This window comes from Mobula hypostoma, chromosome 4, assembly GCF_963921235.1.
Source record: "Mobula hypostoma chromosome 4, sMobHyp1.1, whole genome shotgun sequence".
Taxonomy (NCBI): domain Eukaryota; kingdom Metazoa; phylum Chordata; class Chondrichthyes; order Myliobatiformes; family Myliobatidae; genus Mobula; species Mobula hypostoma.
Genome location: NC_086100.1, coordinates 167,241,299 through 167,268,916, shown reverse-complemented (window position 1 = coordinate 167,268,916; position 27,618 = coordinate 167,241,299). Strand labels below are relative to the sequence as shown.

At 45.6% G+C, this 27,618-nt stretch overlaps 1 protein-coding gene across 1 annotated transcript in view; it reads left to right on the top strand.

Annotated features, from left to right (window-relative positions):
- The window catches only part of abcg2a (ATP-binding cassette, sub-family G (WHITE), member 2a), a 99,214-nt gene that overhangs the window by 5,536 nt on the left and 66,060 nt on the right, over window positions 1-27,618 (top strand). Inside the window, exons 2-3 of the mRNA XM_063046916.1 lie at window positions 8,372-8,591; window positions 21,771-21,830. Of these exons, the coding sequence (XP_062902986.1) occupies window positions 8,374-8,591; window positions 21,771-21,830 (278 nt within the window). The 5' untranslated portion in view covers window positions 8,372-8,373. The remainder of the gene's footprint in view (window positions 1-8,371; window positions 8,592-21,770; window positions 21,831-27,618) is intronic.

The following is a 27,618-nucleotide window of genomic DNA, read 5'->3' as shown; positions in this document are numbered from 1 at the left end:
ATGTTCATCGATGGTGGAGGGATTGGATGCTTGTGGAAGGGGTACAAGTCAAGTGGGCTGCCTTGTACTGGATGGTGTCAAGATTCTTGAGTGTTGTTGGAGCTGCGCTCATCCAGGCCAGTGGCAAGTCTTCCATTACACTCCTGACCTGAGCCTTGTAGATGGTTGACAGGCTTTGGGGAGTCAGGAGGTGAGTTACATGCTGCAGGGTTCCTAACCTTTGACCTGCTCTGGTAGCCACAGTGTTTATAGGGCTGGACCAGTTCAGTTTCAGTTGCTCTGTGCAGGATGTTGATAGTAGGGGATTCAGTGTTGGTGATGCCACGGAATGTCAAGGGACGATGACTAGAGCCTCTCTTGTTGGAGATGGTTATTGTCTGTCACTTGTGTGGCTCCACTGCCACGGTCCTGAATGACTTCCGTCCAGTTGCACTCACCCCCATCATTGCAAAGTGCTTTGAGAGACTGGTTCTATCACTTCTGAAATCCTGTCTGCCCACTACCCTGGATCCCCATCAGTTTGCCTATCGCACCAACAGGTCAACAGAGGACGCCATCTCCATGGCACTTCACTCTGCCCTGACCCACCTGGACAGCCTCAACTTTTACATCAGAATGCTGTTCATTGACATTCAGCATTCAATACTGTGATCCCCTCCAAGTTGATTGCCAAACTTCGCCAGCTTGGTATCAGCTCATCCCTCTGCAATTGGACCTTGGACTTTCTGACTAACAGACCCCAATCAGTTAAGTTAGACGGCCTCTCCTCCTCCACTCTCACCCTGAACACCGCGTGCCTCAAGGCTGTGTGCTGAACCCTCTTCTGTACTCCTTTTTCACCTATGACTGCGTTCTTGTACATGGTTCTAACTCCATAATCAAGTTCGCAGATGACACCACGGTGCTTGGCCTGATCAGAGGGGATGATGAGACAGCCTACAGGGACGAGGTCCAGCACCTGGCCGCATGGTGTGCCGACAACAACCTGGCCCTTAACATCCAGAAGACCAAGGAGATCATTGTGGACTTCAGGCATGCTAGGAGCCACACTCACTCCCCCATCTACATCAACGGAGCTGTAGTGGAGCATGTATCAAGTGTTCACATTTCCAAGGATCTCACCTGGTCCCTGAACTCCTCCATCCTGATCAAAAAGGCACAACAGTACCTTTATTTCCTGCGGAGCATCAAGAAAGCTCACCTCTGTCCCAGGATACTGACGGACTTTTACCGCTGTACCATTGAGAGCTTACCCACCGACTGCATCTCAATGTGGTATGACAATTGTCCCATATCAGACCGCAAAGCACTCCAGCACGTGGTGAAAACTGCCCAGTGGATTATCGGCACCCAATTGCTCACCATTGAGAACATCTACCATAAATGCTGCCTGGGCAGGGCGTAAAGCATTATCAAGGATGCATCTCACCCTAACCATGGACTTTTTACTCTCCTCCCATCCGGTAGGCGCTACAGGAGCCTCCGTTCAGGAAGAGCTTCCTCCCTGAGGCTGTGACCCTGCTGAACCTCACATCACAGCGCTAAGTAGTATTGCATCCATATTGTACTGTCTCAGTACTTTTATATTTGTGTGCTGTAGCACTTACTTTTTATTCACAGTTATTTTGTAAATAACACTATTCTTTGCATTTCTGGTCAGATGCTAACTGCATTTCATTGGCTTTGTATCTGTACTCAGCACGATGACAATAAAGTTGAATCTAATCTAATCTAATCAAGTGTTACTCGCCACTTGTCAGCCCAAGCCTGGATATTGTCCAGGTCCTGCTGCATTTGGGTATGAACTGCTTCACTAATAACTGAAAGACTTCTGTTATTATTTTACCTTGTACTGCAGTACCTCATAGCGTCATAGAGCTCCACATCATAGAAACAGGCCATTCAGCCCATCTTGTCCATGCTGAACTATTATGCTGCCTAGTCCCATCGACTTACACCTGGACCATACCCTACAATCCCGTCCCATCCATGTACCTCTACAGATTTCTCTTAAACGTTGACATTGATCTCACATCTACACTTGTCCTGGCAGCTCGTTCCACACTCCCATCACCCTCTAAGTGAAGAAGTTCCCCTTCATTGTCCTTAACATAGAAACATAGAAAATAAGTGCCGGAGTAGGCCATTCGGCCCTTCGAGCCTGCACCGCCATTTATTATGATCATGGCTGATCATCCAACTCAGAACCTTGCACCAGCCTTCCCTCCATACCCCCTGATCCCTGTAGCCACAAGGGCCATATCTAACTCCCTCTTAAATATAGCCAATGAACTGGCCTCAACTGTTTCCTGTGGCAGAGAATTCCACAGATTCACCACTCTCTGTGTGAAGAAGTTTTTCCTAATCTCGGTCCTAAAAGGCTTCCCCTTTATCCTCAAACTGTGACCCCTTGTTCTGGACTTCCCCAACATTGGGAACAATCTTCCTGCATCTAGCCTGTCCAATCCCTTTAGGATTTTATACATTTCAATCAGATCCCCCCTCAATCTTCTAAATTCCAACGAGTACAAGCCCAGTTCATCCAGTCTTTCTTCATATGAAAGTCCTGCCATCCCAGGAATCAATCTGGTGAACCTTCTTTGTACTCCCTCTATGGCAAGGATGTCTTTCCTCAGATTAGGGGACCAAAACTGCACACAATACTCCAGGTGTGGTCTCACCAAGGCCTTGTACAACTGCAGTAGTACCTCCCTGCTCCTGTACTCGAATCCTCTCGCTATAAATGCCAGCATACCATTCGCCTTTTTCACCGCCTGCTGTACCTGCATGCCCACTTTCAATGACTGGTGTATAATGACACCCAGGTCTCGTTGCACCTCCCCTTTTCCTAATCGGCCACCATTCAGATAATAATCTGTTTTCCTATTTTTGCCACCGAAGTGGATAACTTCACATTTATCCACATTAAATTGCATCTGCCATGAATTTGCCCACTCACCCAAATATTACACATTTCACCCCAACCCAACACCTCTATCTCCAGTTCTCACCCAACCTCAGTGTAAAAAAAATACGTGCCTCTATCAAATCTCCCCTCATTCTCCTACACTCCAGGAAATAAAGTCCTAACCTATTCAATCTTTCTCTTTGCCTCAGGATCTCAAGTCCTGTCAATGTACTGTGTAATGAATTGATCGGTACGAATGGTATGCAAAACAAGGTTTTCACTGCACTTTGGTATGTGCCCAATAGAATATCTTAGTCTGGAGACAGAAATTTACATAAGTTTACATACAGGAGATTATCTGCAGATGCTGGACATACAAGCAATGCAAACAAAATGCTGGAGGAACTCCGCAGGCCAGGCAGCTTCTGTCGAAAAGACTAAACAGTTGACATTTCGGGCTGACAAGGACTGGAGAATAAAGTTGAAGTGGGGGGAGGGGAGGGGGCGTACACGGTGGCAGGTGATAGGTGAAACCAGGAGACGGGGAAGGGTGAAGTAAAGAGCTGGGAAGTTGATTGGTAAAAGGGTTGAAAGGCTGGAGAAGGGAGAATCTGATGGGAGAGGGTAGAAGACCATGGAAGAAAGGGATGTGGGAGAAGCACTAGAGAGAGGTGATGGGCAGTCAAGGAGATAAATGGAGAGAGGGAAATATGAATGGGTGATGGTGAACCTGAGGGTGGGGTGGAGTGGAAGATTATATAACTAGCTGGTTTACATAACCAGAGCATATTTGGAACCATTTGTGTCCTGCCAAACCTGTTTAGCTTTGCTGAATAAATCTGGAAAGATTTATTCATCGGTTTAACCCAAGATTGGTATTTGCTAGAGTACAGCATTACCTGCAGCACTGTATTCCCCCAACTTTTTCACTCCCATTTCCAACTACACTTGTGAGAAAGCCCCTGCTGTAAGGAGCTTGTGTGTCCTCCCAGTGAAAATGTGGGTTTCCTCCGGGTGCTCCGTTTCCTCCCACAATCTTGAGACGTCCTGGTTAGTAGGTTAATTGGTTATTGAAAATTGTCCTGTGATTAGGCTAGGGTTAAATCGGTGGGTTGCTGGGTGGCGCCAGAAGACCCTGTTGTGTGCTGTCTGTATAAATAATATAAAATAAAATAAAGCTGTGAACATCTTGGAGTGTGGTTACCTGTCCGACTTCTAGCTGCCACTTCCTTTCTTCCCCAAGGCCACTCAATCTATGGACCTCCAATGATTCCCCTTCTCTCCAACCTGCTTCCTGTTCTTTCAACTCCATACCCACCAAACTGCTGACCAGACAAGTTCTCTCTTCTCCCGAAACAAACCTGCGAACGTTGGTAACCTAGAATGAAAGCAAAAAACATTGGAAACTCCCGGCCTACAAGGCAGCATCCATGGAGAGAAACAAGAGTTGGAGGTATCAGGTGGAAAGTGCTTTACCAGAACTGAGAAGGAGAGAGGACAATTTGGCGTCAAGCTGTTAAAAGTGTGAGGGAGGGATGATTAGGGAAAAGGGATACCCCTGATGGGGTGAGGCCAGGGTTGTGCTGTGGATAAACTGTAAAAAGGGCAATCTGTTTGATGGGTTAGTGGGAGCAGTCAGAGGGAGAGAGCATGGCCTGAGAGAAAGGGTTAACCAACAGGTCAGTTAACCTATCAACACCTCTGGGAGATGGGAGTTAACTAGAGCACCAGGGAGTAACTCACTAGGAGAACGTGCAAGTACCATGTAGAAAGCATCAAAGGTCAAAGTTTAATGTGGATTACTTGGTTTGTGAATCAGCAGCACTAATTGCTGCCGAGGTACTTATTAATTGCCTGCTCCCGAGAGTAAAAATACAGTGGATTCTGGTTAATTGGGATGCATCAGGACCCAATTAGCTGAAATTTCATGGAAATAGTTAAAGTTATAACTGAGTAGCAAATTATAAATCTACTACAGTGCTATAAAACTGTATTAATTCCGAGTAGTTATCAACAGAGGGAATTCATCCAGGGGATGCTACAGCATTCTTTTGATTGACTGTAAATGAGCAAAATCAGTGCAGACTTCTCGTGTAGATAATGGATTGCCCTCATACAATGCTTCCGATGATTACATCCTCCAAATCTTCATTTTCATTGTAACACTCAATATGACTGTTGATACTTTCAAATTCTTCATGGGTCCTAAGTTGATGAACCAGGGAAATTGTTTCATTTTCACACCTAGCCATTTAAGCCTGAATGCTTAAAGCCACAATGAGCAAAACAGTTCTGAATTGTCTCACTGCTTATTTCTGGTCAACTATCAGTGACTAAAATCTATGCTTTTTCAACGGAAGTGCACGCAGTTGATGCTATTTCAAAATTGTTCTCTCTCACAGCCACACATGTACACATGTCTGACACTAGTTAGAATCTGTTCGGCAACAGGCTCCTGCCCCATTAAGTGGCTTGGTGTCCCAAATAAACAAAGGGAATCTTGGCTATTTTTTTGATTAGTTTCAATTCTTTATTTAAGAGTTGTCCCAAATAAGTGGCTGCCCCGATTAACCAATGGCCCAATTAACTGTAATCCACTCTATACTCTATGTCAGACTTGATAACAAGATTTGCTTGTATAGATGTGGAAGCAGAAATGTGTTTCATAGGGAATGTTAATTCCACAAAGCTGGGAGCAGTCTGGTCACTAGTAGGTTTATGGTGAGTGTGGTTGGAGGTAGATGGATAACTGCAGCTGTTCATTCACATCAACCCCAGGACATCACCACAAGTGTTCCTCAGGGCAACGTCCTTGGTCGTTCTTCTTCAGAAGCTTCATTAATCACTTTCATTCTGCCATGAAGCAAGAAGTTGGGTGGGGGGGGGGGATGTTCGGATATGATGGCACAATGTTGATTGGTGTAGGCAAATTTTCTATTGGATTGAGGTCAGAAAATGGTGTCAAGTCTGGTCCATCCTTGGGAGCAATTTTCAAACGCCTGAAGGTACCACGTTCCTCTGTACAAACAATAGTACGCAAGTATAAACACCATGGGACCATGCAGTGTCATACCACTCAGGAAGGAGACGCATTCTGTCTCCTAGCGATGAACGTACTTTGACGTGAAAAATGCCAATCAATCCCAGAACAACAGCAAAGAACCTTGTGAAGATGCTGGAGGAAACAGGTAGACAAATATCTATATCCACAGTAAAACGAGTCCTATATCAACATAATCTGAAAGGCTCAGCAAGGAAGAAGCCACTGCTCCAAAACTGCCATAAAAAAACCAGACTACGGTTTGCAAGTGCACATGGGGACAAAGATATTACTTTTTGGAGAAATGTCCTCTGGTCTGATGAAACTAGAATTGAACTGTTTGGCCATAATGACCATCATTATGTTTGGAGGAAAAAGGGTGAGGCTTGCAAGCCAAAGAACACGATCCCAACTGTGAAGCATGGGGGTGGCAACATCATGTTGTTGGGGTGCTTTGCTGCAGGAGGGACTGGTGCAGTTCACAAAATAGATGGTATCATGAGGAAGGAAAATTATGTGGATATATTGAAGCAACATCTCAAGACATCAGCCAAGAAGTTAAAGCTCAGTCACAAATTGGTCTTCCAAATGGACAATGACCCCAAGCATACCTCCAAAGTTGTGGCAAAATTGCTTAAGGACAGCAAAGTCAAGGTATTGGAGTGGCCATCACAAAGCCCTGACCTCAATTCGAGAGAAAATTTGTGGGCAGAACTGAAAAAGCGTGTGTGAACAAGGAGGCCTACAAACCTGACTCAGTTACACCAGTTCTGTCTGGAGGAATGGAACAAAATTCCAGCAACTTGCTGTGAGTAGCTTGTGGAAGGCTAGCCAAAACATTTGACTCAAGTTAAACAATTTAAAGGCAATACTACCAAATACTAACAAAGTGTATGTAAACTTCTGACCCACTGGGAAAGTGATGAAAGAAATAAATGCTGAAATATGTAGTCATATTCTGAAATAAATCATTCTCTCTACCATTATTCTGACATTTCACATTCTTAAAATAAAGTAGTGATCCTAACTGACCTAAGACGGGGAATGTTTTCTAGGATTAACTGTCAGGAATTGTGAAAAACTGAGTTTAAATGTATTTGGCTAAGGTGTATGTAAACTTCTGACTTCAACTGTAAGTTCCCCCTCAGTATAGCAACAGTGAATACTTTACACTGCCATGGTCTTTGTTTTATATTTGTTTTTGTTATATTTTTTCTTTCATGTATAATTCATGTTTAACTGAATTTTTTTTCCTTGGTGGATGTTTTTTCTAAAGCTATTTGCCTGTGATACTGCTGCAAGTAAGTTTTCATGGCACTTGTGTATATGTGTACAGTACTGTACAAAAGTCTTAGGCACCCTCGCTATATATAAGCACAGTACTGTACTTCTGCATATGACATTAAGTGTGACTTGACTTACTATCTGTATTGATGAATAGAATGACTCTTGTCCCTGCAATGAATTTTTAGCGGATTTGGTACACTGGTTGGAAATCTTAGAAGTGTCAAATACAATTGAGCCAGAATGAGGTTTATTAACGCTGGCATCTGGGATGTGAACTTTCCTCTATTCAGGACATTTACAGCAGCAGGTGCGTAAGAAGAGCCCGGAGCATCATCAGGGACTCCAGCCACCCCGACCACAAACTCCTTCAGCTGCTTAATTCTGGCAAATGATACCACACCATTAAAGCCAGGACCAACAGGCTGTGGGACAGCTTCTTACACCAGGCCATCAGATTTATCAATACACATTGATCTGGTTGCGTGTCTGACTGTGCATACATGGATACAAAACAATTATGTATGCAATCTTAGTGTTTGGGCAGTATGACCATTCAGAAATCTGTTTCTAGTTCATTGAGGGTCCAAGTTGGAAATCTTCAGCAACACATACAAAACACTAGCAGAATTTAGCAGGTCAGGCAGCATCTGTGGAGGAAAAGAAACAGTCGATGTTTCGAGCCGGGACTCTTGGGGTCTCGTGCTGGAACATCAGCTGTTTATTTCCCTCCACAGGATTTGCCCAACCTGCTGAGTTCCTCTAGCATTTGTGCCTTTATCATTAAGTGTGGGTCTTCAGGCTACTGTACCTTCTCCCTTATGGGACTGACAAGAGGGCATCTCTGGGATGGTGAAGGTCCTTAATGGTGGATATCTCCTTCTTGAAGCACTACTTGTTGAGGATGCCCTCAATGGTGGGGGGGTTTAGGGGTTGTGCTCGCGACGGAGGTGGAGGAGTCCCATAACTCTTGCAGCCCTGTGTGTTTGGAGATTCCACACCAGGCTGTGATGTAACCAGTCAGAATGCTCTCCACCGTACATCTGTAGTAATTGGTAAGGGAGAGAGAGAGAGCGATAGATTAAGGATCAATTTACAGGACTTTTAAATCTGATAAATGTTTGTGTTTTTCCTCACAGTGATGGTAATTGCTAGCATGGAGGAGACCGACCACAGCAGTGACGTGCAGATGAATAATGTGTACTCCAACGTGGAAGCAGGCCACCCAGACTCGTACCATCACGAAACGATCAGTGGATCGACAGTGACTTTCAACAATATCTGCTACCAAGTGAAAGTCAAGATGGGCTTTCCATGCAAACGGCAAACTGTTGTGCGGGAAATTCTCAGTAATATCAAGTAAGTATTAGCAGGCTGTAGCTGCGGTATCTGTAGTTTGTGAATGTTAGCCGCAGCAATGGTGGCGACGGGGGGGGGGAAGCGGAGTGAGGAAAGGAAAGACAGAGTTGAGTGTGGAGGGGGCGTGTGTTGGTGTGTCTCCTTATACTACAAAGAGGTTCATTTTTTGGCTGGCATTGATGGTAGAAGAATTAGAATAGAGTTAATGAAAATACAGATGAACAAAGACTGACAAACAACTAGTGTTGAAAAGAAGACAAATTATGCAAATAAAAAAATTACTGTATAATAGTAAGCAAGTGTGCGGTCTACGGGAAATCCTAGCACAGCCTCTGGATCTCAGTGGCGTCGTTCATTCATTCAGGTGCCTTGCCGTTCGGCGAGGGCGATCATGTCTCTCCATCCATCACGGTCCCTGACCCTCCGAATTGTAACTGTTGCCTCCCCTGTTTCTAACCATGATGTTATTCCATCTGTCATTTTCATTCTCTGTCTGCCTCTGCTTCTTTTTCCTTCCAGCTTTCCAGTTGTAACTAAATGTTCTAATGTCTCTCTCGCATGATGTGTCCGAAGAATTTTGATCAACGCAGATAAATGTTGCTGGTGAACGCAGCAGGCCAGGCAGCATCTCTAGGAAGAGGTACAGTCGACGTTTTGGGCTGAGACCCTTCGTCAGGACTAACTGAAAGAAGAGCTAGTAAGAGATCTTCTTTCTCTTACTAGAGAACTTCTTTCTAATCCCTTACTAGCTCTTCTTTCAGTTAGTCCTGACGAAGGGTCTTGGCCCGAAACATCGACTGTACCTCTTCCTAGAGATGCTGCCTGGACTGCTGCGTTCACCAGCAATTTTTATGTGTGTTTCTTGAAATTCCAGCATCTGCAGATTTCCTCGTGTTTGCGTAAAGAATTTTGATTGCTGTTTTCTGATTTTTTTAAGTCAATGGCATCATCTTCTTTAAAAAAAATGCGTGGCAATCCCCAAACTGATGATATGCCAGAATAGCCATCAACCTGGAAGACTTGTGGGCTTGCCTGTAAGTTCCCTGCAGTTATTCAGAGAAGGAGACAAAAGAAGAAAATAAGTGTTTGTTTGACAGAGGCAAAATGCATGTCAGCCACTCTGAAAGTCGTGTTTGTCAACAGTTTACTATCTCAGCCTTTGTCTCTGTCAAATGTTCTGAGGTCAGTCTGCTGGGGTGATGGCCTGCCAAAGGAAGGAGATGGATTAATGAATAACCTGGTTAATAACAGTGAAATTAATGGTAAAGGTAATTCCCTCTTCACATGTAAGCAGCAAATTGAAGTTCAAAGTGAATTTATTATTAAAGTACATATTTGTCACCGTATTCATCCTTGAGATTAATTTTTCTGCGGGCATACTGAATAAATCAATAATAGAATAATAACCCCAATAGAATCAGTGAAAGGCTGCACCAGTTGAACTTGGGCATTCAACCAGTGTGCAAAAGTCAACAAACTGTGTAAGTAGAAAGAAAGAAATAATAATAAATATAAAACCAATAAATCAGAATCAGGTTTAATATCACTGGCATATGTCATGAAATTTGTTAACTTAGCAGCGGCAGTGCCATGCAATATATCATAGAATATAGAAAAAACGATTAAATAAAATGAATTACAATAAGTATAGATGTATACTAAATAGATACATTAAAATAATGGTGTAAAAATAGAAATAAGATTTAAAAAGTGAGGTTCAATGTCCATTTAGGAATCAGATGGCAGAGGGGAGGAAGCTGTTCCTGAATCACTGAGTGTGTGCCTTCAGGCTTCTGTACCTCCTTCCTGATGGTAACACTGATAAGAGGGCATGTACTGGTGATGGGGGTCCTTAGTAATGGATGCCACCTTTCTGAGGCACCATTCTTTGAAGATGTCGTGGATACTACAGAGGCTAGTACCCAATATGGAGCTGTCTAATTTTACAACTTCCTTTCAATCCTGTGCAGTAACCCCCACCTCCGCTCCCATACCAGACGGTGATGCATCCTGTCAGAATGTTCTCCACAGTACATCTGTAGAAGTTTTCGAGTGTTTTAGGTGAAAAATCAAATCTCCCTAAACTCGTAATATAATATAGCTGTTGTCATGTTGCCTTTGTAGCTGCATCAATATGTTGGGATCCTCAAAGATATTGACACCCAGGAACTTGAAATTGCTCACTCTCTCCAACTTCTGATCCCTCTCTGAGGATTGGTTCACGTTAACCTCGTCTTTCCCTTTCTGAAGTCCACAGTCAGCTCTTTGGTCTTACTGATGTTGAGTGCCAGGTTGTTGCAGCGACACCACTCAACTAGGTGATATATCTCGCTCCTGTACAACCTCTCATCTCCATCTGAGATTCTGACAACAATGGTTGTATCATCAATAAAGTTATAGATGTTATTTCAGCTGTGCCTAGCCACACAGTCATGGGTATACAGAGAGCAGAGCAGTGGGCTAAGCACACATCCCTGAAGTGTGCCAGTGTTGATTGTCAGCGAGGAGCTGTTATTACCAACCTGCACAGATTGTGTTCTTCCAGTTAGGAAGTCAAGGGTCCAATTGCAGAGAGAGGGTCAGAGGCCCAGGTCCTGTAGCTTTTCGACCAGGATTGAAGGAATGGTGGTGGTAAAAGCTGAGCTACAGTCAACGAATGCCATCCTGACATGGGTGTGTGTGTATAGTCCAGATGATCTCAGGCCACATGAAGAGCCATTGAGATTGCATGTGTTGTAGACCTATTGTGGCAATAGACCAATTGTAGAGGGTCCAGGTCCTTACTGAGACAGGTGTTGATTCTAGCCATGACCAACCTCTCGAAGTATTTCATTACCGTAGGTGTGAGTGTACTAGACAATAGTCATTAAGGCAGCTCACGCTACTCTTCTCGGGCGCTGGTATGATTGTTGCCCTTTTGAAGCAGGTGGGAACTTCTGACCATAGCAGTGAGAGGTTGAAAATGCCTTTGACTGAGTATTGAGAATGTGAGATGAAGAGTCCTTGAAAGTGAGTCCATAGGTTGTGGGAACATTTCAGTGATGGGGCAAGTGAAGTTAAGTGAAGTTATCCCCTTTGGTTCAGAAGCGTGGTGGTTGAGGGGCAATGACTGTTTCTGAACTTGATGGTGTGAGTTCTGAGGCAGCGAGAAGAGAGCATGACCTGGGTGGTGGGGGCCCCTGATGATGGACAGTTCAGTAACTTTAGTTCTCATATGCCTTGTTTTCAGAATTGTTGGACAATTTCTCTGTTGCAAATCATTAAATGCTTAGCAATGCACAGAAGATCCTGGAAGAACTCAGCAGGTCAGGCAGCATCTATGGAAATGAATTAACAGTCAATGTTTCAGGCCGAGACCCTTCTTCTGGACTGGAAAGGAAGGGGGAAGATGCTAGAATAAGTAGGTGGGGGAGGGGAAGGAGGACAAGCTAGAAAGTGGTAGGTGAAGCCAGGTGGGTGGAGAAGGTTGATGAAGTAAGAAGCTGGGAGGTGATAGGTGGAAAAGGTAATGGGCTGGGGAATAAAGAATCTGAGATTAAAGGATAATAGACTATGGGAGAAAAAGGAAGGGGGGCATCAGTGGGAGGTGATAGGCAGGGGTAGAGAATTGCAGAAGAGGGAAGGGGGAGGGTGAAAAATTACTGGAAGGTGGAGACTTGATGTTGATGCCATCAAGTTGGAGGCTAGCTAGATGGAATATAAGGTGGTGTTTTTCCAATTTGAGAGTGGCATCATCGTTGTTGAAAAGGAGGTCATGGACCAACATGTCAGAATGGAATTAAAATTGGTTAGCCATTGGGAAATCCTGCTTTTTGCAGATGGAGTGGAGGTGCTCGACAAGGCAGTCCCTCAATCTACTTTGAGTCTCACCAATGTTTTGGGAGCACTGGATACAGTAGATGACCCCAACAGACTCACAGGTGAGGTGTTGCCTCACCTGGAAGGACTGTTTGGGGCCCTGGATGGAAGTGAGGGAGGAGATGGATGGGCAAGTGTGGCCTTGTTCCACTTGCGAGGATAAGTGCCAGGAGGAAGATCAGAGGGAAGGGATGAATAGACAAGGAAATCACATAGGGAGTGATCCCTGCAGAAAGCGGAAGGTGGGGGTGAGAATTAAATGCTTAAGTTCTTGCTTAACAAGGGGCCCTCATTTGAAGCTATTGTGTAAATAATCACTGATATGAGTTGCGTGAGGATGGTGTATGCTCTTGGTGGCCAAGAGTGGTGCTCGCACTACTCCCACTAGAGCCTTTGGCCTTTCTTCAAGGACACCCCAGAGCAGCCTGCTTCCTATGATTACCTTTGCGTTTGATAAAGAGGGACTGCCTTGCATTTTATAACTCTCTGCCGACTCCACCCCTACCTGACTGGTTCTGCTCATCATCCTTCAATTCTTTTCCTCCTCTCCTCTTTATGCTGGTCATCTTCCCTCTTCACCTTTGGTCCTGATGTAGGGTTTTGACCTGAAACATCACAGTTCCTTCACTCCTTCCACCACAGACCTCCTCCAGCAGATTGTTTGTCACTCCACCTTCCAGTCTCTGCAGTCTTGTGTCTCCAGTGTCAATGATCTCTGTCCCAGTCAGCGTCCCGGGTGCTGAAACCCTGGCCATGCTTAGTCCACTACATTCGAAGCCATGTTGCTTGCATCATCTGCAGCTGAAGCACCTTCAATTACTCCAAAAGACTGAGGTTTGTTAAAAACACTGAAAGGCTTTTACTCGCTGTACAATACGACCTCCACAGTGAGTGTCTGCCCCCGGACTGAGGGGGAGGGACAAGACGAACACCTTTATACAGGACTCTGTGGGAGGAGCCACAGGGGCAGTCAGCAGAGGGGTGTGTCCAGACAGGTAACCGAGTTACAACATATATACATGGTTTACCACATTCACCCCTCCTTTTTTTAAAAAGAGTCCCGCGGGGTGAAGTGACTGACAATATTTACAAGAAGTATATTTACAGGTTAAGTCTATCAGGCGGTCGAGTCCGTCGCTGTGACCTACGTAGCACCAGCGGTGATTGCACCGGCGATGGCGGTTGTGCTGGCTCCGGCCTGACTTCAGGTGCCAGCACGTTAGGCGTCGGTAATCCCTCGTGCGTGTGCGTCACGCCCGGTATGGGAGTGTCGTGTGGTGTCTGTATAGGGTTTGGGGTGCACGGTGTCTCGTAGGTACATACATTGGTGGGTACGGGGTCAATAGTCACCACGGAGTGTTCAGGCTAGAGGCCCGGAGCTCCTGCGGGCGCCAGGTCGCGGATGGAGACTGTGTCCTCCCGCCCATCAGGTAAAACCACGTAGGCATACTGGGGGTTCGCATGAAGTAAGTGAACCCTCTCGACTATCGGGGAGTATTTATGGCTCCTCGCATGTTTCTGGAGCAGCACTGGCCCCGGTGACGTCAGCCAAGATGGTAGGGTGGTTCCAGTGGTCGATTTTCTGGGAAAAGAAAAGAGCCGCTCATGAGGGGTGGCATTGGTGGCTGTGCATAACAGGGAGCGGATGGAGTGGAGTGCCTCGGGAAGGACCTCCTGCCAGCGGGAGACCGGCAGTCCCTTTGACCTGAGGGCTAAGAGTGTGGCTTTCCACACTGTGCCATTCTCCTTCTCTACCTGTCCATTCCCCCGGAGATTATAGCTCGTGGTCCTACTAGTTGCAATACCCCTAGCCAGTAGAAATTGGCGCAGCTCGTCACTCATAAACGAGGACCCTCTGTCACTGTGGATATAGCATGGGTATCTGAACAGAGTGAAGAGCTTGCGCAGGGCTTTTATAACTGACGTGGTAGTGGTGTTGGGGCAGGGGATGGCGAAGGGGAACCGCGAGTACTCGTCAATTACGTTAAGAAAGTACACATTGCAGTCGGTGGAGGGAAGGGGGCCCTTAAAGTCAGCACTCAGTCGCTCAAAGGGGCGGGTGGCCTTGATGAGTGGTGCCTTTTCCGGTCGGTAGAAGTGCAGTTTGCACTCTGCGCAGATTTGGCAGTCCCTGGTCATCATCCTGATCTCCTCAAGGGAGTAAGGCAGGTTCTGGGCTTTCACGAAGTGGAAGAGCCGGGTGACTCCTGGGTGGCAAAGGTCTACATGTAGGGCGTATAGCCGGTCGATCTGCCTGCTGGCGCACATTCCCTGGGATAGGGCATCAAAGAGCTTCCCAGGCCTGTACATGACGTCATAGTTGTAGGTGGAGAGTTCGATTCTCCACCTCAGAATTTTATCATTTTTGATTTTGCTCCGCTGCTGATTATTAAACATGAATGTGACTGAGCGCTGGTCAGTTAGCAGGGTGAACCTTTTGCCGGCAAGATAGTGCCTCCAGTGCCTTATAGCTTCCACTATGGCCTGGGCCTCTTTCTCTACCGCAGAGTGCCGAATTTCAGGGCCTTGAAGCGTACGGGAGAAGAACGCCACTGGTCTTCCCGCCTGGTTGAGGGTAGCAGCCAGCGCAAAGTCGGAGGTGTCACGCTCTACTTGGAAGGGAATGGCCTCATCCACCGCATGCATTGCTGCTTTGGCAATGTCCCCTTTTATGCGGTTGAAGGCCGCGTGGGCCTCGGCAGAGAGGGGGAATGTGGTGGACTTGACCAGGGGGCGGGCCTTGTCTGCTTAGTTAGAGACCCATTGGGCGTTATATGAAAAGAAGCCCAGGCACCTTTTGAGGGCTCTGAGGGTATTGGGAAGAGGAAGTTCCAACAAGGGGCACGTACGGTCGGAGTCAGGGCCAATGACTCCATTCTCCACGACACACCCAAGGATAGCAAGTCGGGTGGTCCCAAATACACACTTGTCCTTGTTATAGGTGAGGTTGAAAGATTTGGCCGCTTGGAGAAATTTTTGGAGGTTGTTGTCGTGATCCTGCTGGTCGTGACCTCAGATGGTGATGTTATCCAGATATGGGAACGTGGCCTTCAGTTGGCACTGGTCCACCATCCGGTCCATTGCCCTCTGGAAGACAGATACACCATTCCTGACACCAAAGGGGACGCGCAGGAATTGATAAAGCCTGCCGTCCGCCTCGAAGGCAGTGTAAGGGCAGTCCTCCCGGCGGATGGGGAGCTGATGGTAAGCAGATTTTAGGTCTATGGTCGAGTACACCTTGTACTGTGCTATCTGATTGACCATATCCGCGATGTGGGGTAGAGGGTACGCGTCGAGCTGCGTGAACCTATTGATGGTCTGGCTATAGTCCACGACCATCCTATTCTTCTCCCCGTTCTGAACAACCACCACCTGCGCCCTCCAAGGACTTGTGCTTGCCTCAATGACCCCCTCCCTGAGCAGCCGCTGCACCTCCGACTTAATGAAAGATCTGTCCCCCACGCTGTACCTCCTGCTTTTAGTTGCCACAGGTTTACAGTCGGGGGTCAGGTTGGCGAACAGCAGTGGGGGAGGGATCCTGAGGGTGGAGAGGCCACAAGTGGTGTCGGTAGTGTGGCAGTTGGCATGATGTTGGGTGGGATGTGCGGGTCGGTGTGTGTGTGTGGTCAGTAGCGGGGTACGTGACATATCTCTACAAAACAGGGGATTTATGACAGTAATTGGTGGGAGGAGCCCATCATACTTCATTGTCACGCTTTTCAGGTGGCTCTGGAAGTCCAACCCCAACAGCACAGGGGCACACAGTTGAGGCAAGACCAGTAACGTAAAGTCCCGATATTCTGTGCCCTGCACCACTAGCGTCGCTACACAACCCCCCCGGATGTCTGTTGTATGCGACCTGGAGGCCATGGTGACCCTCCGACTTACCGGCCGTATCATGAGTCCACAATGCTGCACCGTGGCCAGGTGGATAAAACTCTCCGTGCTGCCCGTGTCAAACAGGCAGCTTGTCCTGTGCCCCTCCACCAGGATGTCCATCATTGACCTTGCGAGCTGGTGGGGAGCGCTTTGGTCGAGGGTCACGGAAGCCAGGGTGGGGTCGCTGTCTTGGTCCAGCGTGGTGGGGTGCCCCGTGAGCACCCGTTGGTCATAGGCGGTGGGAGGTGGCGCCGACCAAGATGGCCACCCCCATGTCTCGCACGTGGTGGTGGCGTGCAGGGAAGATGGCGGCAGGCAAGATGGCGACCCCCACGTCTTGCACATGGTGGCAGTGTGCAGGGAAGATGGCGGCCCCCATGTCTCGCACGTGATGGCAGCGTGCAGGGAAGATGGCGGCCCCCATGTCTCGCACGTGGTGGCAGTGTGCAGGGAAGATGGCGACCCCCACGTCTCGCACGCGGCGCTGCTCGATCCCGCTCGCGGTTTTGACTTACAGACCTTGGCGAAGTGGCCCTTCTTTCCACAGCTGGAACAGGTAGCTTGTCGGGCCGGGCAGCGTTTCCGGGGGTGCTTCTCCAGTCCGCAGAAGTAGCACTTCGCGGACTCACGACTGGCGGCAGCCGAGGTCGATTCGCCGGCAGGTTGCGGGGTCTGCGGCACCCACGAGGCCATCAGGGGATCGCGTGCCTGGAGAGCCTCGGAGTTATGCAGAGTGGCCTCCAACGTATCAGCCAGCTCCATCGCCGAATTTAGGGTAAGATCGGCTTTTTCCAGCAGCCGCTGGCGCACGTACACTGACCTGGTCCCCGTGACGAAGGCGTCTCTCACTAGGAGTTCTGCATGCTGCGCTGCCGTCAGCTCCTGGCAATTGCAGGCTCGCACGAGCGTCCGTAGGGCCTGGACGAACTCAGCACTCGATTCCCCGGATCGTTATTGCCGTGTCGCTAAGCGATGCCGAGCATAGACGCTGTTTATCGGCCGCAGGTATTGTCTTTTGAGTGCGTTCATCGCGCCGTCGTAGTTCGGCTGGTCTCTGATCAGCGAATAGACCCGTGGACTGACCCTGGAGAGTAGAACTCTGTGCTTCGCTATGGGGTCGGTCGCTTTAATCTCCTCTAGATACGCTTCGAAGCAGGCCAGCCAGAGTTCGAAAGCGTTTCCAGCGTCAGGCATTTGCGGATCGAGGTCTAATTTTTCTGGTCTCAGGGCCTGTTCCATGTTTTAAAATGTACAGCGAATAAAATTGAAGCACCTTCAATTACTCCAAAAGACTGAGGTTTGGTAAAAATACTGAAAGGCTTTTATTCGCTGTACAATACGACCTCCACAGTGAGTGTCTGCCCCCAGACTGAGGGGGAGGGGCAAGACGAACACCTTTATACAGGACTCTGTGGGAGGAGCCACAGGGGCAGTCAGCAGAGGGGTGTGTCCAGACAGGTAACCGAGTTACAACATATATACATGGTTTACCACACTCCACACCAGGCTCTGCCAGGAGAGTATTAAAATAGGGCAGTACCAGATGTGTGGAACTTCATAAAGAAAGTTGGAGACACAGGAGAGCAGCAATGTTCTTTTGCCGAGTGATGAGAGGTGAATTATTCAGTTTAATTGCTGTGCCATTTTACAATTTAAATAACCCAGGTGCCAAGTAACATCACAGAAGACTGTGATCACAGTCTCGCTTTGTGATTGGTATGGATACTCCTCAGAACCCAGCTGATAACTGCAGCCTCGTGTTCTGGCCAAGGGCAGACTGTGTGATACCCTTTCAGCACCCTGGCAGAGGGGGCTGATGTTATCAGAAGGCAACAACATGTTCTTCCCATGAGGACAAGGCTACCACCCTTGGGATTAGCATTCATATGGCTTTACAGAGCAGCAGCATTTGGGAGTAATACGAAGCAGTGGAGGATCAGTTTCTATAGTACAGGGGTATTGGAGTATCACCACTCTGAGGTTCCCTTAGGTATTGCACATTATCCCTGTTTGGAAGTACTTTGGTTAAACTTGTCATCTCTTACTGAAAATCCTGCAGCATTTTCCTTAACAGTGCACGTTCCCCACACGGACTCAGTGCATCACGGAGGCAGCTTCCCCTCTTCGGAAGCACAATCCCAGCGATGAACCACCCCACAGCTCATCACGCTTTCCTTTCTCCCCTTCCCCATCCAGTCCCACAAAGACAAGATGGAAGCTTACTGAGCTTCCACGGATGCAGTACAAGGTTGAATTTCTGGGTTATACTTTGCCTTCACAATAATTCTATATACCTCCCTTTCCGTCTGTACAAAGTACATGATTGTGCTTTATTGTTGTGTTAGTGGTCATTGAACCCAATCCGTAAATTTCTGATGTGTGATCAGTTCAGAATTTTTACTCATCGTTACTAAGCAGACTTTTATTGGAGGTAATTTATTAGTTGCGCCTTGAACTTTAATTAATAAAACCTTTCCTGATGAGGTATCTATTGCTCTTTAGCATGCGACCAAAACTGTGATCACTTGTCTTTTCAACCAGAACCAATAGAAGCCGCTGTCTTTTATCAGTGGTTCAGTCACTTGCGGATCAGCATGTGCAATTATGACGCTGTAGCCATTTGAGAGTTTTGGTTGCAGGAGGGGCGGGACCGGCAGCTTAATGTTCAGAAGTTCCATTGTTTTAGATGCAACAGAGCCGAGGGGTGGGGGGGGGGGAGGAATTAAAGGGAAGGGTGGTAATACTAGTTAGGGTAAATGTCACAGCAGTCCTCCGTCAGGACAGACTGCAAAGCTTGAATAGCTAAGATTTCTGGGTAGGACTGAGGGATAACAAAAGTATGACCACGTTAACAGTATTATAGACCACCCATCAGTCCACAGGATTTGGAGGAGCAAATATGTAGAGAGATCGCAGACTGTTGCAAGAAGCACGAGGTTGTGACAGGTGGTTTTAATTTTCCACATATTGACTGGGATTCCCACACTGTAAAAAGACTGGATGGGAAAGAGTTTGTCAAATGTGTCCAGGAAAGTTTCCTGAATAAAGCAGGGCAGGTGATAGGTTTGTACAGGGGAAAAGCTTTTCATCTAGTGATCATAAGACCATAAGATATAAGAGCAGAATTAGGCCATTTGGCCCATCGAGTCTGCTCTGCCATTTTATCATGTCTGATCCATTTTCCCTCTCTGCCTCAATCTCCTGCCTTTTCCTCTTATCCCTTCATGTACTGACTAATCAAAATTCTATCATCCTCTGCCTTAAATATGCCCAATGACTTGGCCTCCACAGCCACCTATGGCAGATTCAACACTTCGGTTAAATAAATTCCTCCTCATCTCTGTTCTAAAAGGACACCCCTCTATTCTGAGGCTGTATTGCACCCATATTGTACTGTCTCAGTACTTTTACATTTGTGTGCTGTAGCACTTACTTTTTATTTGTAGTTATTTTGTAAATAACACTATTCTTTGCATTTCTGGTTAGATGCTAACTGCGTTTCATTGGCTTTGTATCTGTACTCGGCACAATAAAGTTCAATCTAATCTAATGTAATCTAATCAGTAATAGAAAAGTTATCGGAGGGTATTCTAAGGGAATGGATATATCAGTATTTGGATAGATAGGGATTGATTAAGGATATTCAACATGGCTCTGTGCATGGTAGGTTGTGTCTAAGCAATCTTACAGAGTTTTCTGAGGAGGTTACCAGGAAAGTGATGAAGGCAAGGCAGTGGACATTGTCTATATGGACTTTAGTAAAGCATTTGACAAGGTCCCACATGGGAGGTTGGTCAAGAAGGTTCAGTCACTTGGCATTCAGGATGAGAGAGTAAATTGAATTAGATATTGGCTTTGTGGGAGAAGCCGGAGAATGGTAGTAGATGGTTGCCTCTTTCACTGGAGACCTGTGACTAACGGAGGGCCACAGGGATCGGTTCTGGGTCCATTGTTGTTTGTCATTTATATCAACGATCTGGAATGCAATGTGGTTAACTAGATTAGGAAATTTGCAGATGACACCAAGATTCGGGGTGTAGTGACAGCAAAGAAGACCATCAAAGCTCGCAGTGGGATCTGAACCAGCTGGAAAAATAGCAGATGGGATTTAAAGCAGACGAGTGCAAGGTTTTGCACTTTAGTAGGACCAACCTGGGAATTTGTCCATAATTTGTTGAAAGTGGCATCACAGGTAGGTAGGGTCATAAAGAAAGCTTTTGGCACATTGGCCTTCATAATTCCATGTATTGAGTACAGGAGTTGGGATGTTATGTTGAAATTTGTATGATATGTTGGTGAGGCGTAATTTGGAATATTGTGTAGAGTTTTGGTCACCTACCTACAGGAAAGATGCCAGTAAGATTGAAAGAAAATTTACAAGTATGTTGCCAGGACTTAAGGATCTGAGTTATAGGGAAAGGTTGAATAGGTTAGTACTTTATTTCCTAAGAGTAGAGAAGATTACCTTTCCAGTGAGATGGCGGTGCGTTCGATCGCAGCGGCTTCTACTGAGTCAACAAAAGATGTTACTGTCTTTTTTTTAACATTTTTTTATGATCGCAGGGTCTGGCTAGACATTAAGAACTTAAAGTACTGCAGTATAAGTTGTTAGCTGGATATCTGCAGGCTGCAGTTCAGTATCTTTGAAATGCCATTCAAGCTTGTCTTGTGGAATGACTGAAACAGCTGAAGCAGTATCGAAATCCATTTTAATTAATTTGCCCTTCACTTCTGGAGTAAGCTGTACTGCTTATCTGTTGTTGATTTTCACTTTGTAAATCTCAAGGCTATTCAGTCCTGTTTCACTCTCATCGTTATCATATTTTTCATCAACAGTGTGCAAGATTAGTGCTCTTTGAAACTGTACCTTAACTTTTATCTTTTTCTTAATGAGGCATGCACTTATGAAGTAGTGGTGTAATGACACGCACTTGACACGGTGGCGTAATGATGTATGACTTTTACAGATGACCCGTAATGAATTAGTAAACAACAAAGAGTGTTTGATCAAACAATATATTTACAGTATTACTCTAATGTTACTGAAATATTAAATACACAACAGAGAGAGCTTGGGATTAGCTGCCAGTATAAGGGCTGGATGCAGGATTGATTTCAACATCTAAGAGAAATTTGGATCGGTACATGGTTCAGGGGATATGGTCCGGGTACAGGTCAGTGAGACTAAGCAGATTAATAGCTCAGCATGAACTAGATGGGCCGAGGTACCTGTTTCTATGCTGTACTGTTCTATGACTGTATTTTTCTGGGCACTTTTACTCTTTTATGAATATTTAACAGCTTAAGTTCTTTGTGCAATTTTTGTAACTATGAAGCAAGATTTTTGAATGGCAGGATTTTCGGGGTTCTTTGTGACAATTAACATCCTTAGCCAGAGTTCAATATAGTTACACAATATTTCACTCCTGTTTTCTTTTGCAGTGGCATCATGAGACCTGGTATGAATGCTATTATGGGCCCCACTGGTAGTGGCAAGTCATCGTGAGTATTGTAATTAAGACAAGACTGCAGTACAGAACTCCAAATGCTCCAGCTGAGCTTGTTATTCCATGTCAGTCTCTTCCCGTCCTCGTGCATCACGACCTAATAACTTCGCCTTTTATCTGCAGTTCACACTCATTTACGTATGCAGCACTCCTTTAAATACTCTTGCTATTTTCCTTGTATACTCCTTGGCGGGATGAATCTTGGAGCTCTGACCACACACAAAAAAACACAACTGAGGCTAGGAGTGTAAGCTATTTTAGTACTGGGATAATTTCAGTAACTGCAATACAGAAGGAGACCGTATGGGGCATCGTATCAGCTGACTGTAAGAGCTCTCCAATTAAATGCATTCCACTGCAAATTCCCACAGGCTTGAAAATTCCTGAAATTCACTTCCCAAGGAACAGAAAATTGGAGATGAAAGAAACAGTCTTAAACACAAAAACAGGTCCGTTGACCCAGCTTGTCCATATCCACCAAGGTGCCTATCCAAGCTGGTCCCATTTGCCTGCTTTTGGCCTATATCCCTCCATACCTTTCCTATCCAACTGGCTTTTAAATATTGTTAATGTACCTACCTCAACCATTTCATCGGCAGCCCATTACAGACCAAACTCTGGGTGGAAAAATTTGCCCCTCAGGTTTCTAATAAATCTCTCTCCTCTCACCTTAAACCTATGCCTTCTAGTTTGCGATTCCTCAGCCCTGGGAAAGAGGCCGAATGCATTCACCCGGTCTGTGCCCCTCATGATTTTAGACACCTCTATAAGGTGACCCCTCAGTCTCGAATGCTATAATGAGTAAAGTCCTAGCCTGCTCAATCTCCCTCCAGAACTCAATCCCTCTGGACATGGTAACACTCTTTTTGGAACAGCATTCTATCAAACTGGTACTTCAATCACAGGTGCGACAGTGCTTTGTAGGGGAGACATGCATAAGGACTTGCTTCCCACCATTAGGTAGGGGCTTGAGGTAATGATATTTTCAGGTTATAGAGGCGTTGTTTTGTATTGGCAACAATGCTCCAGAGTATGCTTAAACACGTTGTATCAAAGAAATACCAATGTAATAATATGACTGGATACAGATCTTGTTACAGTTTTACAAAACGTTGATTTGGCTATACTTGGAATATATGTTCAGTTCTGGTCACCCATTATAGGAAGGATATGATGAAGTAAGAGAAGGTGTAGAAAAGAATCGTAAGGACATGGACTGAGCAGAGTTGAGGGTTATGGGCAGATAGAGCAAGGTGGGGGGGGGGGCTGGGGGGGTGTTTAGAGTTGAGAGCCAGAAGCAGGTAGATGCAAGGCGAAGAGAATATGGGCAGGTGTGGCTAAATGTAGGGGTTCAGTGCAGTAATGACACAAAATTATCTCTTATTTATCGAAGTGAAGAAGTGAGTAAATATTCAGTAATATTGGACACATGCCATTTTTTTGTCTAGAGCAGAATGTAGGTAGACCAAACCTTCAAGCCATTCATTAAGATCTTGGCTTATTTTCCACTTCAGCTTTGATATGTAGCACTCTAGCCACACTGATTAGCTTCCTTCATGTGTCTGGCAATGTACTGATCTCTGAATGAAGTTGCTGACTAAGCCTCCACAGCCCTCCGGGGTAGAGAAGAGAACTCCAGAGGTCCACGTCCCTCCGAGTTAAGGAAGTGTCTTCTTTTCAGAGTCATAAACAGCCGACCGCTTATTCTGAAACTGTGTACCAGGTCCTAGATTCCTCTTTCAGGTGACACACCCTCTCTGGATCTAACAGTCAAATTCCTGAGGAAAGACCCCACCTACCCTGTACATTCTCTCTTCTCTCCTCTCACGTCAAGCAGGAGATAGAAAAACTCGAAAGCCTTTACCAGTAGGCTCAAAGTCAAAACACCTTAGTTTACAATTTAACTCCCACGCCATTCATACCGACTGCGTGTTATAACAGCCATCCAGCAGTGCTTGCGCAGTACCAAGCAGAAGCACGAAGATGACCTTTATCCTGTTCTTATAACACTATTGAATGGTCCCCTAGTATGATGAAACAGACCCTTGACTTCATAATTGACTTCGTTATGGCCTTACGCCTTATTGTCTGCCTGCACTGTAGTTTCTCTGTAACCGTAACATTTTTATTCTGCATTCAGTTATTGCTTTCGCTTGTACTCACAATGCACTGTTGTAGTGAGATAATCTGTCTCACGACAGTAGTGCATTGAGGTAGCATAAGGAAGAGGTAGTGAGAAATACAACAGTGCATTGTGATAGTACAAAGGAAAAGCAATAACAAAATGCAGATTAAAGTGTTAACAGTTACAGAAAAAGTACTGTTTTCATGCACCTTGGAACATGCAACAAAAATAAACACGTTTATCAGCTCAAACACGAGGAAATCTGCAGATGCTGGAAATTCAAGCAACACACACAAAATGCTGGTAGAACGCAGCGGACCAGACAGCATCCATAGGAAGCACAGTCGACGTTTCAGGCTGAGACCCTTCATTAGGACATTTATCAGCTTTTTTTGTATGTATAGACAAAATCTCCTTTCGTTCTTCTAAACAGTAGAGTTTACAGCTCCATTCCACATTCTCAGATCATATAGCAGCCCTGATGCTGTATGATGCTATACCAGAGTCAGTCTGGTGAATCTTTGTTCCTTTCCCTCTGCAGCAAGTGCATCTTTCCTTTGGTAAGGAGACCAAAACTGTGTGCCATACTTTAGAAGTAATCTCACCAAGACCCTTTAGACAAACAAGAGAAAATCTGCAGACGTTGGAAATCCAAGCAACACATACAATAAGCTGGAGGAACTCAGCAGGCCGGGCAGTATCCATGGGAAAGAGTGCAGGTGACGTTTTGGGCCAAGACCCTTCATCAGGACTCAAGCCGTATAAAATTGCAATGACACTTCCTTACTCAAATCCTCTTGTAATATAAACTAACTGATTATTTGCCCTCCTAATCACTTGTTGCACTTGTGTTGACGTGCACTTCCATCCCTTTGAACATCACTGCCAGCCAGTCTCTTGTTATTTGGGTGTAGACGCAATTTGCTAATGTGAGATACTTCCTTTTCAAGAGTGGATCGATGATTTTATGAGAAAATTCAGATTAAATTCTTTAGAACTTTAAATAGGGGTTTTACACCGCCAATGCTAAATGAGGTGAAGATTAGTTTTATCTGTCTCACGTACATCAAAACATACAGTGAAATGTGACAACGACCAACACAATCCAAGGATGTGCTGGGGGCAGCCTACAAGTGCTGTCATGTTTCTGGCGCAAACAAAGCATACCCCCAATTTATTTACCCGACTCCGCATGTCTTTTGAATATGAAAGGAAACGGGAGCACGTGGAGGAAACCAATACAGGCAGAGGGAATACACTTTACAGACAGCAGCGGGAAAAGAACCCTGATTTTTGGATTGCTGATACTGTAATGAGTTATGCTAACCACTATGCCACTGTGCTGCCCTACCTTTAAGCTTATGCAACAATTTTTGAGTAACAATGCTCTCCATGCATTAACCCAAGCTATTAATTTTGTTTTCCTCTCTCCATACTATACACTCAGTGGGCACTTTATTAGGTGCTGGTGTAGCCCACCCACTTCAAGGTTTGACATGTGCATTCAGAGATGCTCTTCTGCACACCGCTGTTGTAACACATGCTTATTTGAGTTACTGTGTCTTTCCTATCAGCTTGAGCCAGTCTGTCCATTCTCCTCTGGCCTCTCTCAATAACAAGGCATTTTCACCCACAGAATGGCTATTCACTGGATGTTTTTTTTCTCTCCACACCATTCTATGTAAACTCTAGAGACTGTTATATGTGGAAAATCCCAAGAGATCAGCAGTTCTGAGATACTCAAACCACCCAATCTGGTGCCAACAATAATTTCCCAGTCAAAGTCACTTAGATCACATTTCTTCCCCATTCTGACGTTTAGTTGAAACAACAACTGAACCTCTTGACCATGCCTGCATGCTTTTACGCATTGAGTTGCTGCCACATGATTGGCTGATCAGATATTTGCATTAATGACCAAGTGCTTCTAATAAAGTGGCCACTGATTATATGTTCCTGCTTCTGGCATTCGCTTGTGTCTCCAATATACAAATGTTATCCAACTGTCAGAGACAGTAGCTAACTGGCTAGGATGACCCTGAGTTTCCGTTGCATGTCACTTTGATTTTCCGATCTACCTCTTACACAATTCCAGCAAAGCCCAACACAGGCTCAGGGCAACGTTCCTCTCATAGTTTTGATCTAATGCACTTCAGGGCTTAGTTGCAGTAACCAACCTTTCAGGTTCTTTCGAGTCAGCAATCCAAAACATCATCTTTCCCATTTGCACATGCCTCCTAACTTTTATGCTGCCACCAAATATATATGTAAGTTTTTCACCGTACCTCCGTCCATGTGACAATAATAAACCAATTTACTAATGTTTAACTCAGTAATGTTTTGATTATTCTGATTGAGTGGACCACGGTGTCAGTTTCTGAGCCATGCCACAAATGATGCTGTGTGACACCAATTCAGATTTTGATGTTTAAGTGGGGTGTTGGTACAATATTATTCGATGCCAGATTTAAAAGCCCTCCAGCCAGGGTGTCACTGAACTTGCAGCTCGCGTGTCATCCTGATCCTCTATGTCAGGCCATGCTTATTCAATTTTTGGTCTGTGGCATTGTTTATATAAAAAAAAGACTATTGCAAGCTTGAGGAACAAGCATCTCATGGAGCCATAGATTTGTACAATTTAGAAACAGGCTCTTCAATGCATCACGTCTATGCTAGCCACCGTCCCTATCTATACCATCCCACGCACCTGCACGGTTCCATACCCCTCGGAGCCCTGCTCGTTCAAGTACTTTCCAGGTACCTCTTGAACGTTGTTATTGTTTCTGCTACCACCTCCTCTGGCAGCTGAATCCCGACCATCTTTAAACCACCACCCTTCACTTTCACCTTGCGCTGTGTGTGATCATACATCTGCCCTATGGCTCAGAATCAGAATCCTTTGTTATCGCCAAGTATGTGGACACATACAGGGAATTTGATGCCGGTTTCCCTAAGCTCTCGCTGTACAGAATCAAAAAGCAAACAAAACAATAGTGCAAATAATCATGAACTATATACAATGAGGTATACCTGTGTATGTACAGGTGGACTTGGTTTATAATAGACTAAAATTCAAGTGTTCATAAGACTGATGGCATACGGAAAGAAACTGTTCTTGTACTTATTTGTCCTGGCATACAGTGATCTAAAGCGCCTACCAGAAGGAAGGAGTTGGAACAGGTGATGTCCAGGGTGTGATGGGTCTACAATGATGCTGCTTGCTCGCTTCCTGACTCTAGATGCATATAAGTCCTGGATCGAGGGCAGCTTCACACCAATAATCCTTTCCGCAGTCCTGATGGTTCTTTGGAGTCTATTCTTGTCTTGTTTGGTAGCTGATCCAAACGAGACAGTGATGGACGAACACTGGAGTGATTACTCCAGAAGAACAAGGATTTGTTTAGCTGCATGTATACATGTGCATGGTAAAATAACAATAAACAAATGCCTGCTGTCTACTTTTAGAAACTCCCTACCATGAAAAACATTGTTGGCAATTCCCCCTATCTATGCCTATTATAATATTACACACATGCATCATGTCTCCTGTCTGCCAATCCAGGCAATATCCTTCTGCCCTCTCTTGATTGCATCCTTCCTGTAATGTGATGACCAGAAAGGCACACAAGATCCATAGTGCAGCCTAACCAATGTTTTG